At 39.8% G+C, this 14,418-nt stretch overlaps 1 protein-coding gene across 1 annotated transcript in view; it reads right to left on the minus strand.

Annotated features, from left to right (window-relative positions):
* The window catches only part of MYOM3 (myomesin 3), a 151,091-nt gene that overhangs the window by 5,671 nt on the left and 131,002 nt on the right, over window positions 1-14,418 (minus strand). The window contains exons 27-33 of the mRNA XM_044286798.1: window positions 12,279-12,338; window positions 12,125-12,192; window positions 10,521-10,631; window positions 9,422-9,509; window positions 6,041-6,079; window positions 4,081-4,186; window positions 1,361-1,524 (exon numbers count right to left, since the gene is read on the minus strand). Coding sequence (XP_044142733.1) covers window positions 1,361-1,524; window positions 4,081-4,186; window positions 6,041-6,079; window positions 9,422-9,509; window positions 10,521-10,631; window positions 12,125-12,192; window positions 12,279-12,338 — 636 coding nt within the window. The remainder of the gene's footprint in view (window positions 1-1,360; window positions 1,525-4,080; window positions 4,187-6,040; window positions 6,080-9,421; window positions 9,510-10,520; window positions 10,632-12,124; window positions 12,193-12,278; window positions 12,339-14,418) is intronic.

Here is a 14,418-nt window from a genome sequence, read left to right on the forward strand (position 1 = left end):
GCTGTGTGTCCCTGCCAACATCAGCTGTAATGTATTGTACTGATAGCATTATGAGAGTACAAATCATTAGAGATGATGTCGGGATGGGAAACACAGCATTATAAATCACTAGGTCCTGTTACAAGAACATAGTCCAGGATGCGAAGTCACGCTCCCACAAGGAGCGTATTTCCCACAGACAACTCGCTCGTCTGAAACTGGACAGTGAGAGATATCTAGGAGTAGTGCCAATGGGGGTTGATTGTTTGATGGAGCCCTTTTGTTGTGAAAATCAGGGGAGGTCTGAGATCACAGACTACACATATAGAATGCACATGTATCTATAACCAAAAGCATAACTTGAAGCTTTTAAAGTGCCTATTCACTTATCCACTGAAAATGAGTGCACACTCAGGCCTGCAAATGTATTGGCGAGTCAGGGGAATATCTATCAGTTGAAGCTTTAGGCGTATTTCTGTTGCAGATTGCAGCGCAAAGGTCCTTTACGCCGCAATGTGCGACTTTTCCCTGTTCACGCCAGGACTAAAAGAAAGTGGGTGGGGAAGGGGACGGGCCAGCAGGCCCGTCTCATTTACCATTTTCCACACCTGTTTTACGAGTAGAAAATTGTCTAAATGCAAGACAGCTAGGAAGCTGTCTCACATTTATAAGCAGCAGTGGATCCACTGAAGTTATGGAGAGGCCGGAGCCTCTAAATAACTGTGATGGATACACCACCAGCGCATGGACTTTATTAAGACCGGTGTCTAAAATGCTGGTCCTAATAAATGTTCCCCTAAGTCTTATGTTGTAAAGGAGTCTTTGGCTACCATCAAGTGCCAGGCTACAAGTATGATCACTAGTGTTGATCACGAATATTCGAATTGCAAATTTTTATTTTGCGAATATCGGCACTTTGAGAATTTGCGAATATTTAGAATATAGTGATATATATTCGTAATTTTGAATATTCAAGATTTTTTTTAAATCAGTACACTTGATCCCTCCCTGCTTCTTGTTGGTGGGTCAATGAGAAGGCTGCAATATCTTTGACTTTAGGAGTAGTGTCGAATTCTCGTAATGCAAATTTTAATCGCAAATTTTTCAATTGCCGTTTTTCGCAATCAAGAACATAATGACTGGAGATAATGAATTCCCAAATTCGCGAGTATATGGCGAATATTCGCGAAAAATATCACAAATTCGAATATTGCCCTATGCTGCTCATCACTAATGATTACTACCTCTTCACCCCCTATAGCTACGCCCCTGTCTGTGACACATCATTTTGACTGACTCTTCAGTTTGAAGCGCTGCATCCTGGTTAAATGAAACTTTGTTAACATAACTTAAATACACAACATGACTATATATTTATTACCTTTACCACTGAGATCTAAGGTCCGTTTATGGATGTCTTTACCATCAAACAGTTCAAGTGTATACAGACCTCGGTCTGAGTCGGTAGGTTTGTTTATTTGAAGCCATACTTGATTCTCAGTGCTGCCTGATTTAACCTTTTCTGTACTGGACAATTTCTGAGTTCTGTGTATAGAAATAGCATTTTTTTATGTATACATACGTTTAAAGAGCAATCAAAAGGCCACCCTGAAAAACTTAAAAAAGACAAGACTTGACTGAAGTTTAGTACCGACTTAAAACAGGTAGTTCGGGATAGAGGTGGGACTTATCATCCCATTCACTTCAGTGGACAATCAGAGTATTGTGAAAGGGCTTGAAACTCCAAAACTTGGCAGCTGTGTGTGCAACTATACTATACATAACCAGATCACTGATGCTACAGAAAGTGTCACTTAGCTTTTCCAGTTGCCTGAATGTCAAGTTTACCTATATAGGCAGAAGGGATTAAAGGCAAATTGGACATTCATCAGTGTTGGAAAGCTGGATTATGTCTTGTGAAGCTGTACACACTGTCCATATAATGTCATCCTTACATTGCACAAGTAACCCATCCCAGGACTCTGAAAGGCAAATCTGCCTAGCTATGGCACTGTTTAGGAGTTCGGGGGGGATTTATCGTGGTAGATTTGGCAAATCTGTCTAGCTTGCTACTGTATGGAGGATTTGTCATGAGGATTCTTACTCCTAGCTAACAAATACAATTAGCCATTCTACAATAATGGGGATTTATCAGTTCTAGACTGATCTGGCACTTTGCCATCTGGGAAATCTGTTTAACAATCTCTGTAGGATAATGATCATGACATATTGGTGATATAAAATACAATGCTGCCTTGACACATTGTGTGAATCTATCACATAATACCAGGGCAATATAATCAGTTGTCACCAACGCGGCTTCACATTGTTGTCATCCAGCTTATCCAAAATCTGAATGGTAAGTTGGTCTTTCTATATGAAGGGATTTATCACTACATAACAAGAAAAAATTGGAATTCAGCACTCTAGAAAAGCTAGGTAGTATCCTCTGCGAAAATGTAATGAAACCACACTTGGTACATATATTCTTTACATACTATATTCATACATATCAAATCATATCAGGATATATGCTATTTATGTAGTTTGATCTCCAACATAAAATTCTCCCGGCTCTCCAAAGCTTATGAAAGACAAATCTGCAGTTAAGGGTGAAATTATCACTGCATAACTGGGCAGATTAGCTATTTAGTTGTATGTACTAAGGCTGGTACTATGTATATACTACAGCTGGCACTATGGCTTGCACTGTCACCCAGATTACTTTGTTCTATTAGTTGGAGATTCCTTCCAGCAAAATGGTCATTCTCACCGTGTAAACAAAAATTATACAACCTAAACCCAGCCCCCTCTTCCTAGACTTCCTGGTTCAGGTGCACTAACAGGGGAGAGCTAGGGGAAAAAGACATGGATGCAGCTGGTCTATAGGACTGGTCTATAGGAGTTCCAGAGATAGTCTAGTACAGTTCTTGGCCATCTCCGGAACTCCTATAGAAATGAATGGAGCAGCCACGCGCATGCCCATCAGGCCTCTCCTTTCATTTCTGGGTGGGGGCATCCTCATGATCAGTGGAGATCCAACAAGTAGGACCCCCCACGATTTAAAAGTTTTCCATTTAAAAGTCTGTGCAGCTGAAGGGGTTAATGTTTTTCCTCAAGAATCCAAAGAAAGAGCAATAAGCAGCATCTGGCCGTGCAGGGGGGCATGGCCAGCACAGTGATGTCTCGTGTACAGACAGAGATCTGCTCTCTCAGGCTTGTGCACCAAACCTCATCAGAGCAGGGAGAGAAGCTGAGATCACAGGTCATGCGACCCTCAGTGAAATCTGAGAAAGGAGCAACTGGAGATAAAGTAAGTGAATTGTAAAGTCCTTACATTTACCTAGTTAGAAACATACAAAGAACAAAAAAATAACTCAGACAATCCCTTTAAGTGTAAAAATTGCAAGTTTTACTAAATCTTTTCCCACAAAACGATACATCAATCTGTTCAGCTCTTCCTGCTCTATAACTTGCTGCCTACAGATTATTACGCATTTGACATTGTGGTGACATGGTCCTGGAGTCTGATCATATTTCTTTTACATATGCTCGTCTATATGGATGGCATATGTATGCATAGATCCTTTTGTACTCATTCCCTATATAGGAGGTACGATAAAAAATACTATTGATATGTACTGAGTTTTTAAGGGGGTTATCCAATAGTACAAATACCCCTCACAATGCCAAGGCCCCTCCTATAGGCAATACCCAGCACCCGCATGTCTCCAGACCCCTGCACAGGCTGCACTGCATCTCCCTGTCATGTGGATCAAAACATCCGTTGACGGAAGAGCAGTCAATAGCAGGGCTCAACAGTGACCAGCCTCCCTAGCTTTGCGGTTGACACCAGGGAGGCTGGTCAACGTTGCGGCCTGCTATTGGCTGCTCCCCCGTCGCCAGATGTTTTGATCCGCACAACAGGGAGTTGCAGGGTTCCGGAGGGACGCTGGTGCCAGGGACCAGGTAAGTATTGTCTATAAGAGGGGCTCGGGCATTGTGCTATTGGATAACCCCTTTCAGTACATTATAGATATATATATATATATATATATATATATAATTCCTTTAAATGGAGATTAAGGAGCTAGGACATACTTGTGGTGCCACGCTGGATTCATGATATCGGTGAACTGTTTCACGTCACTGTAGATCTTAATCCCTTCAGCAGTGCCTTGGCATTTCAGCGGGGAGGCAGAGAAAGCTTTGGGAACAAGAGATAGATTATTCAGTTTATGGAAGGTGCTTACAGTCCATACATTGTTACACTGTTACATACTTCTCTTCCCTTAATTTCACTTCTTTTCCCTGATTTCATATCCCCTCCCTTCCCCTGCACTCACAGAGCGTGCAGCCTGCTGTAGAACTTTATTATCAGCACTTAAAAGGGCTGTGACACTATTGAATATTAATTTTAATAATTGAATAGTTATTTTAATAATTTTCCGTATGAAAAACTAGTTACTTTTGTAATTTACTTTCTGTTATAAAAATGCTCAGTTATGAGGTATTTTCTTTACTTCATTATAATGGGGCCTCCCCGTGTTTAATCTGTATAGTAATGTGCATGTTCACTTACTGAGTTGGATGAGCATGGTCGCATGTGCTCAGTTCCATCCTTCAGCTGCCACCAGTCATATCTACTGTTAGAAGCTGGTGGGCTCATTATGCATGTTGGACCTGCATTCCCTGGATTTAATGGAAGCCATTATGGCACCAAAAGCTGCAAATGGCAGAGTGGACCCAGCATGCATGTGGAAACTGCATTCCCTGTATTTTGTGAGGATACATTTAGCGTAGGTTCCTGTCCTATAGAGATTGCCTTGACGCCAGCAGACAGACACAAATAATTTTGTACAAAATGTATTTGCCAAGAATCTCAAATTTATAAAATGAGCATAGCATTCGCACCAAAATATTTTCCATAGTGATATTGTACTTTATTTGTGTTTGCAGAGTGCTGCTGCATTGTTTTTTGTCTTTGTGCTTTCAGCCATGGCAACGTGCAGCTGCCTATTGGCATGTGCTGAGTGACCCCCTTTTTCTTCACTGTTAGATTGTGTGACAGTTACAGGGAGAGAGTTGTAGCAGTAAGGACATGCCCCCTTAGCTGCTAGGCTAAAGAGAATCTATTTGAACAATTGGAAGAATGAATGGCGGGAGCTATTTTCAGAACTCCAATAGAAGCGCATGGAGAGTGCTGTACATGTGTGGCCACTTTTCTATGAATGTCGGCAGCAGACATGGCTCTTTTCTTAAGACAGAAGCAGCTCCCAGAGGTGGGACATGCACCCATCTTGTGTATTACTTATCCTGTGGATATGACACTAATGTCCAGATGGGAGTACCCTTTTAAATTTACCTTGTGTTTTTTTTTTTGTGTGTGGAAGTTTTACCTATTTCCGTAATCCAGTCTAAATGATCATTCATGTTTATTTTCAAACATGCTATAAATAGGAGCTCCAATTGCTCTGCTAGATCTATTTCAAGCTGATAGTTCAGGGGAATTACCGTTCTCAAAGGACGTGTCCTTTCTGCTGCAACTCTCTCCCTATCACAGCTCAGGGAGCATGTCCTTTCTGCTGCAGCTCTCTACTTGTAAGGGTGCCTTCACACGCGGCAGATTTTGTGGCAGAAGATTCTGCAACTGAAAATCAGTTCCATTCACCTTAACAGAACTTGCAGAAATCCATGTGCTTGCTGCCCTATTCAAATGAATAGAGCATATTTTTCAGTTGCAGAATTTTCTGCCACAAAATGTGTGAAGGCACCCTTACTGTTACAGCTTCTAACAGAAGAACAAGTTAGGGCTGTGGCAGTTGAAGGATAGAACTGAGCATGTGCGACCACCTCAGAAAGGTGGACAGAGAAATAAGGAAAAGAACAAACAGCAGCTGGCATTTAATTAAATAACTCAGTGGCTATACAAAATTTTTAATTACATGCAACTACAAAAGTATTCAGATTCAGGTTTCGGTTGAAAAATTTAGCTTTTTTTGTGAAACAATCCCTGTAATGTAATTTTATAGCATGCATTTTCCAGTTTAGAAATGCTTACCACTTATTTTAGAAATTTCTTTCATTATATCTTCAAAACCTGAAATGATACAAACACATAAGCTTCTTAAATACATACTGCACACATCTCTATCCATTCGTCTTATTCATTTTATTAAGATGATTGTCTTGACTACTACAGAATTTAAAAGTTTGAGCAGAATTGTCCCCCACTTTCTTCCTGGCCACAGCTACTGTGAAATCAAGCATTTGGGCATATTTACGTCAAAGAACCTCTCATTGATCCATAACGATCTGAAAGATCAGTATGTATAAGTATTGGCAATTAGAGGGCAACAAATTTTCATCTTCTACTATGCATCTACCTAAATAGTTTCTCAAAACATGTAGCTACGTTTACAAAATTTATTTTCATTTTATTTTATTTGTATAGCACCCATATACTTCACAGTATCAATAGTCTCATAATGCCCTGTCCCTAAGGGTCCTTTAAAAAAGGAAAGTCTGGTACTGTGTTAGCCAATAGAAAACTCACTTAGTGCTCTCATTAAGAGAAATAAAATAAGAGTATTGCAGGTTTGATACCTTTTAATGGCTAACAAAAATAGAAGTGATGATGTTACATAGCGAGCGTTTGAGACATCACCAGTCCCTATATCAGGAGTACTACTAAGGGTCCTTTTCCACAAGCAGATAAACTACCCAAAATGGACATTAATACAATATTACAAGTTGATCGGCACTTGTTTACTTTCATTTTCCAGTTACCGTGACAGGTTTGTACCCACCTCCTAGTAGTACTGCCGACAAGTTTTCATGCCCATTTAAAAAAGATGTGATAGATTTAGTGCAAACATTTTTTGGGTTTGTCATTCAGTCGCTGGGCATGTTTTCACGGGCCAATGATAATAAATAAACGTTACTACGAAGATCGTCCCATGTAAAAGGCCCTTAAAAGCATTTTCTGGTAAGTAGTTATTTATGACCTATCCTCAGAATAGGTCATCAATATCAGATCAGTGTGGGTCCTACATCCGGTACCCCCACCAATCAGCTGTTTTAGGAAGCTGATAGTGACAGAATTTATAGAGTGGAAGGGGGCAGAAGGTTACATGCACTGTGTAGTGGCTGTGCAGGGATACCGCACTTGAGACTACATTCAAATTAATGGGAGTTGAGTTGCAGTACACTGGCGCAGGAAACTACACAATGGATGGAGTCTTGCATCCACTGTATAGTTTCTGACACATGCAGCTGCCCAATGCAGCTGATCAGTAGGGGTGCTAGGTGTTGGACTCCAACCGACCTGATATTGATGATCTATAGTGATGCTTGTAAATTTGTGAACCCTTCCTAAACTTTATATATTTCTTCATGACTATGACCTAAAACTACATTCAATTTTAACACAAATCCTTAAAACAAATTAAACAAATGAGTCAAAATTATTAGTTTTGGTCATTTATTTATTGAGGAAAATAATCCGATATGACATGTCCATGAGTGGCATGAGTATGTAAACATTAAGGATTAGCATATCATTTGAAGGTAAAATTAGAGTCAGAAGTTTTTAGCTAATGGGATGACAATCAGATCTGAGAGGACAACCCGTTTTATTTAAAGAACAAGGATCTATCAAAGTCTGATCTTCACAAGATGTTTGTGGAAGTGTATCATGGCATTAACAAAGGAGATTTGTGAGGCCCTTTAGAAGAAGACTTGTTGATGCTCGTCAGGTTGGAAAGGTTACAAAACCATCTCTAAAGAGTTTGGACTCCACCAATCCACACTCAGACAGATTATGTCCAAATTGAGAAAATTTAAGCTCACTAGTACCCTCCCCTGGAGTGATCAACCAAAAACAAATCTAGTCAAGAGCATGGCATGTAACAGTCTGCGAGGTCACAAAGGAACCCAAGGTAACCACTAAGCAACTAAAGATCTTTGCCACATTAGTTAATGTTAATGCTCATGATTCCACCATCTCGAAGACACTTAATGGTGTGCATGGCAGTATTGCAAGAAGAAAGCCACTGCTGTCCAAAAAGAACATTGCTGCTCACCTGCAGTCAGCTAAATATCACCTGGACACACCAGAAGGCATTTGGAACAATATGTTGTGGACAGATGAGACAAAATAACTTTTTGGTTTAAATGAGAAGCTTTATGTTTGGAGAAAGGAAAACTGCATACATTTTTTTATCCTATCTACGAAACACAGTGGTGGTATCATATTTGAGCCTGTTTTGCTGCATCTGGGTCAGGATGGCTTGAAATTATTGATGGAACAATGAATTATGAATTATAACAGCAAACTAGAGATATAGAAAATTCTTAAGGGTTCAGAATCTTGCAAGCACCACAGTATCCTGAAGAAAGGTAGTCAATATCTAAGTACCAGAAAAACCCCTTTAATGGCACTCATAATCAAATTTTAGGTATACAAGGGCCAACTTCACAGTTCATCAATTAACATGTAAGTATGTCTACTGTGGGTGAGCTGACAGCAGCAATAAGATCACTAAATGGCACACATAGCAATCAGAAAACTTTACACACGTTATCCCTAAATAACCTTATCCAAGACACATTAAAGAGGACCTTTCATGGGTCCAGCCATTATGAAATAACTAGCAGGTTATGTAGGGCATAGTGCAGGGATGTAATATTGCTTACTAGTTTGTCTGGGCACTGCTTGGTATGCTAATAAATAGCATCGGTACAAGGAGAAGGAGACTGCCCTGTTTCTCAATCGGCGTCTCCTTCTCCCTGGCTGTAGCGCTGTCCAATCACAGCAGAGAGCGTCACAGCCAGGGATAAGGTGAGTTTTTTTTCCTCCCTGGCTGTGACGCTCTCCGCTGTGATTGGACAGCGCTACAGCCAGGGAGAAGGAGACGTCTATTGAGAAACAGGGCAGTCTCCTCCTCCCTGTACCAATGCTATTCATTACCATACCAGGCGGGAATAGTGAACAGGGGCACAGTGGGTGAACGGAACGGCGCCCAGACAAACTAGTAAGGAATATTACATCCCTGCACTATTCCCTACATAACCTGCTAGTTATTTCATAATGTCTGAACCCATAAAAGGTCCTTTTTAAAGTTCTTCCTAGTTTTCATGCTGTTCAAAAAGCCTCTACAATGTACAGAAAATTGTCAACACCTAAAAACCAATTATACTAACCAAACTATAGCTACTTTTACAGCTTCTGATATATTAGTATTTTTTATTTTGCTTAGAAATTTTACCTTGCCTTCCTAATCTAGTATTTGGCAATATTTAACTTTTGGTTGATTGAAATCCTACCTTGTTTATCCCACTCCCTCTATAAGTTGAGGCATTGTATGCTTCTTTAACATGTATGCTAATGCTAACCTGTAAAATGTTCTTACTGATCTTTGATGTGATATTCTTATCCTACCTTCCTTGGTGAGGTCCAAATCACTGATATCTTCTCCTCTGCTATCCTTCACCACAGCTTTGTAATGTCCTTTCTCTTCTTTTGTGAACTGTTGAGAGAATGCTGCAATTAACAAAGATATCGTCTGTGTTACCCTCCAATTTTCTGTAAAAATGCTCAAATCCACTAAATGTTATGTTTGGGTATATCCAAATACAGCAAATTTGTTGCAGACCGTTCTGCAGCTATCAATTTATCTGAATGAATCTTGAACAAACCTATGTACTTGCAGCGGAAGCAGCCACTGTCAGTTGCCCAAATTTCTCTCCTTATCAACAAAGTAATATGCCATAGTTATGCATGTACAAAATGCTAGCTAAACTCATGACAAATATATTTACCACAGTGTTTGTCTTGATGCTGTTTAAAGAGGACACGTCATCAATAGTTACAATGTAGAAACCATTTTTTTATTTTTTATTTTGCATTGCACCATTACTGGGACAAAGACCTCCAGGCACTTCATCAATGCACCCCTATGAGACTTCAGGGCCAGGCTCGAATATATTTTCACTGCCTATCCTGTCAGTCAAAGTGGTACGGGTGTAGCAGAGGAGACAGGGAGTGGAGTCTCTGATGTAATGACATGCAACGATACTGTCCTCGTTGCACCAAGGGGCTAATTTACATATTATAAAACAACTATTTTCTCAACATTGTGGCTACCTACGGATATGCAATCACCAGTGTTACATTCAGCTGATAAGTTCACATCTCACATGTCAGTTGGATTATTGCTAATAAATGTATTGACAGATTTCAATTAGGAATGCTAAAATATATACCATGGAGCTCTGATTAGTCATTATGTGAAATAAATATTTTTGGAGCTGTGTCGAGTTATTTAGAATGAAAGACTTTACTAATACATTTACCAATTTTTTTTATTTTTTTTTGTCATTTTGTTTGTTTATTGCATATTCTGCTTGTAAATCAGTGCACAATGTATTCCAGGCCATTAAAGTCATTAATATTGTACTAATTCTCTGTAAATATGCTTTAAGAAACAATATCAAAAGTGTGTAAACTTCTGTAGGAAAACTAATGTATTTGCATTTACCTTTTTGATAACCAGTGTTCCCGATCCGCTTTGTCCGTCATATTGCCCCTTTGGAAGCGGCTTCTTATCAAAGGACCATTTAAGAGTTGTGTCTTTCTCAGTATTTGTCACCTAAACAAAAAAAGCTAATCTAACTGTAGTCATGAATATGCAAGAGGTCAATAAGCTATAGACAAATCAGAATACCAGTATAAATGCAATAAATATAATGAGATGTTAGGTAAAGAGTATATTAAGCTGCACATGCTTGCGCTGGAGCCATTGAATTGCCCTGAGGTTGGACAACCTGTTAAGGGCTCAACCTGTTACGTGTGAATGCACCCTGAAGGGTATTTTAAGTCCTAGGCCCTGGTACCTGTGTCCTTGAATATTGGCAGAATAGAAGGCTACCCCATTAGAGCTGCTCCATTCTACTGCTACTGAACACGCATGTGAATTTCCAGTAATAGTATAATGGTTTACTACACTTCTTACGTGTCTAGAGCCTGAAAGAAGGGGAGTACTCACTAGGTCACTATGGAAAATCACTAAACCAATGCATCTCAGTAGATGACCTCAAAATTATCCTAGATCAAATTTGTCCGAGAAGAACACCAACAAATGGGCCCTGCTGTATTGCTAGGTACTTGTTGGCACTATTAGGCTCCTTAAAATGTAAAAATCACAGCAGGTTCTATATTCTGCGTTTTTCACGCAATGCAGGCCCCATAGAAATGACTGGGGCTGCGTGAAAATTGCATAGCATCCGCAAGCAAGTGCGGATGCGGTGCGATTTTCACACATGGTTGCTAGAAGATAATAGTAAATGAAAGTAAAAGTAAATAAGGATGAGCAACCCCGGACCCCATTAAAGTCAATTCACTGTATTATTTTCCCTTCTAACATGGTTAGAAGGGAAAATAATAGCATTCTTAATGCAGAATGCTAACAAAAATGTCCATTGAGGGGTTAAAAAATAAAAAAATAAACTCACCTCATTCACTTGATCGCGCAGCCGGTATCATCTTTTTTCTTCTTCCTGCAGGTCCTGCAGTAAGAAGAAAGAATGTTTTTAACCCTTACTGGACATTTTAGTTAGCATTCTGTATTAAGAATGCTATTATTTTCCCTTATAACCATGTTAGAAGGGAAAATAACAAAATCAACAGAACACCTAACCCAAACCCGAACTTCAGTGAAAAAGTTCGGGTTCGGGTCTGGGTACCACATTCAGTTTTTTATCATGCGCATGCAAAACGCATTGCACTCGCGTGGAAAAAACTGAACAATGGAACAACACAATCGCAGACAAAACTGACTGAAATTGCGTGCCTATTTGCGCGGGTTTGCCGCAATGCACCCTGAACGCATCCGGACAAAATCCGTGATGCCCATGTGCAAGGGGCCTTACTGGTTTATCTTCTTTCCACAGTATCTCTGAGTCTGATGACGCCATCAGATCTGGAAAGACTGTCTTACCCCATTATAAGTGGGTCTCCAAGGTTTGTTTTGAATAAGTCCATATGTACGAATGTAGACAAATTATATAATATATTATATATCCCATATAGTTTTGTGAACCTAACAAAACATTTGTCTAAACATTATACGCACATGAAACATACCTTGCATGTTATAATAACGTGACACTCTTCTGTAACCTTCCACTCCAACTGCTCCACAAAATGCGGTCCTGTTACAAGTAAATACATTGCCATGAGGGATTGTTCATAGTTTGCTATAATAAAAATTATATTGCTGAAACGTTTACTTTTCTACCTTTCTTCTTTTTCCATTGTTTTCGTTTTTGCTTGGACTCATCATTAATCTTATCAAAATCTGCAAATAAAAGTACATTTAAGTAAACGACAAACACTTATAAAGGAAATATTGACCCAAATCTATAAACCTAAAGATGGCGTAAGCTTACACAGGCGATCCAGAAGTCCATCAGATTTATCACAGTGGCTCGGAATGGATGATAAATCTGGCGCAGGGATAGACACTTTTGTCTAACTCTGTATTAGCTATTGGTTGGGTTACTTTGAGACAAAATTATACCCTGCATTTCGGCACAACACGGCACATCTTGGGTCACGCTCCTTTCTCAAAAAGCTCCCCTTTTTGACCAGCCTTGCACCCCATTTTGAACAAGTTGAAACAAAAATGTAGAATCTCTAGCTGCTTCAAATTGTGCCATATTTGTGCCACTTTTTAGACAGATTTTACATGCAGGCACATTAGTGATTTACTAATGTGCCTGCATGTAAAATCTGTCTAAAAGTGGTTCTATGTGTTTAAACTTTGTATAAAAATGTCTATAGTAAATATGTGCATCAAAAGCATGTTGTGAAGAGCATGCTGATTATACGTAGATGAGTGTCTCTGCTTAGGCAAAAACAGACACACTTAGAACCTCCATTCCTTAAAGGGAATGTGTCATCAGAAAACAACATTGTTTAACCTCTTCAGGACACATGGCGTACCGATACGGCATGTTGTCCTGGTACTTATGGACACATGATGTATCGGTACGTCATGTGTATTTCCGATCACCGCCGCCCGGCGGGCGGTGATCGGAACAAGGTGCCTGCTCAAATCATTGAGCAGGCACCTTGGCTAAATGTGCGGGGGGGGGGGGGGGGGTCCCGTGACGCCCCCGTGTTGGCAATCGCCGCAAACCGCAGGTCAATTCAGTCCTGCGGTTTGCGGCTTTTACCTGCGGTTGCGGCGGCTGGCAACGGTGCCATCGGGTCCCCATGGGGCTGTAGGGGGGACCTGATGGCATGGAAAGCAGTGCGATGCCTTCCTGAGGCATCGCCACTGCCTTCCGGTGACGTGCCTGTGAGATCCAGCCCCCTGGATCTCACAGGCCGGAAGCTGTATGAGTAATTCTCACTGTATTACTCATACAGCCACTGCATTCCAATACAGAAGTATTGGAATGCATTGTAAAGGGATTAGACCCCCAAAAGTTCAAGTCCCAAAGTGGGACAAAAAATAAAATGAAAAAAAAAGTTGAAAAAATAAAGTTTTCCCCCCCAAAAATTAAAAGTTTCAAGTAAAAATAAACCATAACATAATTTTCCCCAAATAAAGTAAAAACAAAATTGGTAAAAAATAGGGGAAATAAAAAAAAGAGTATACATATTAGGTATTGACGCGTCCGTATAGACCAGCTCTATAAACATATCACATGACCTAACCCCTCAGATGAACAATGCAAAAAGTAAAAACTGTGCTAAATAAACAATTTTTTAGTTACCCTACATCACAAAAAGTACAACAGCAAGCGATCAAAAAGGCGCATGCCTACCAAAATAGTACCAATCTAACCGTCACCTCATCCCGCAAAAAATGAGCCCCTACCTGAGACAATCGCCCCAAAAAATAAAAAAACTATGGCTCAGAATATGGAGACACTAAAACATCATTTTTTTTTGTTTTAAAAAAGCTGTTATTGTGTAAAACTTACATAAATAAAAAAAGTATACACATTAGGTATCGCAGCGTCTGTAATAACTTGCTCTATAAAAAAATATCACATGACCTAACCCCTCAGGTGAATACCATAGAAAAAAAAAAATAAAACGGTGTAAAAAAAGCCATTTTTTTGTCACCTTACATCACAAAAAGTGTAATAGCAAGCGATCAAAAAGTCACACGCACCCCAAAATAGTGCCAATAAAACCGTCATCTCATCCTGCAAAAATCATACCCTACCCAAGGTAATCGCCCACAAACTGAAAAAATGATGGCTCTCAGACTATGAAATCATTGTGTAAAACTTACATAAATCAAAAAAAGTATGCATAATGGGTATCGCCGCGTCCATGACAACCTGGTCCACATGATCTAACCTGTCAGATGAATGTTGTAAATAACAAAAAATATAAACGGTGCCAAAACAGCTATTTCT

This window comes from Bufo gargarizans, chromosome 3 (genome assembly GCF_014858855.1).
Source record: "Bufo gargarizans isolate SCDJY-AF-19 chromosome 3, ASM1485885v1, whole genome shotgun sequence".
NCBI classification, from domain to species: domain Eukaryota; kingdom Metazoa; phylum Chordata; class Amphibia; order Anura; family Bufonidae; genus Bufo; species Bufo gargarizans.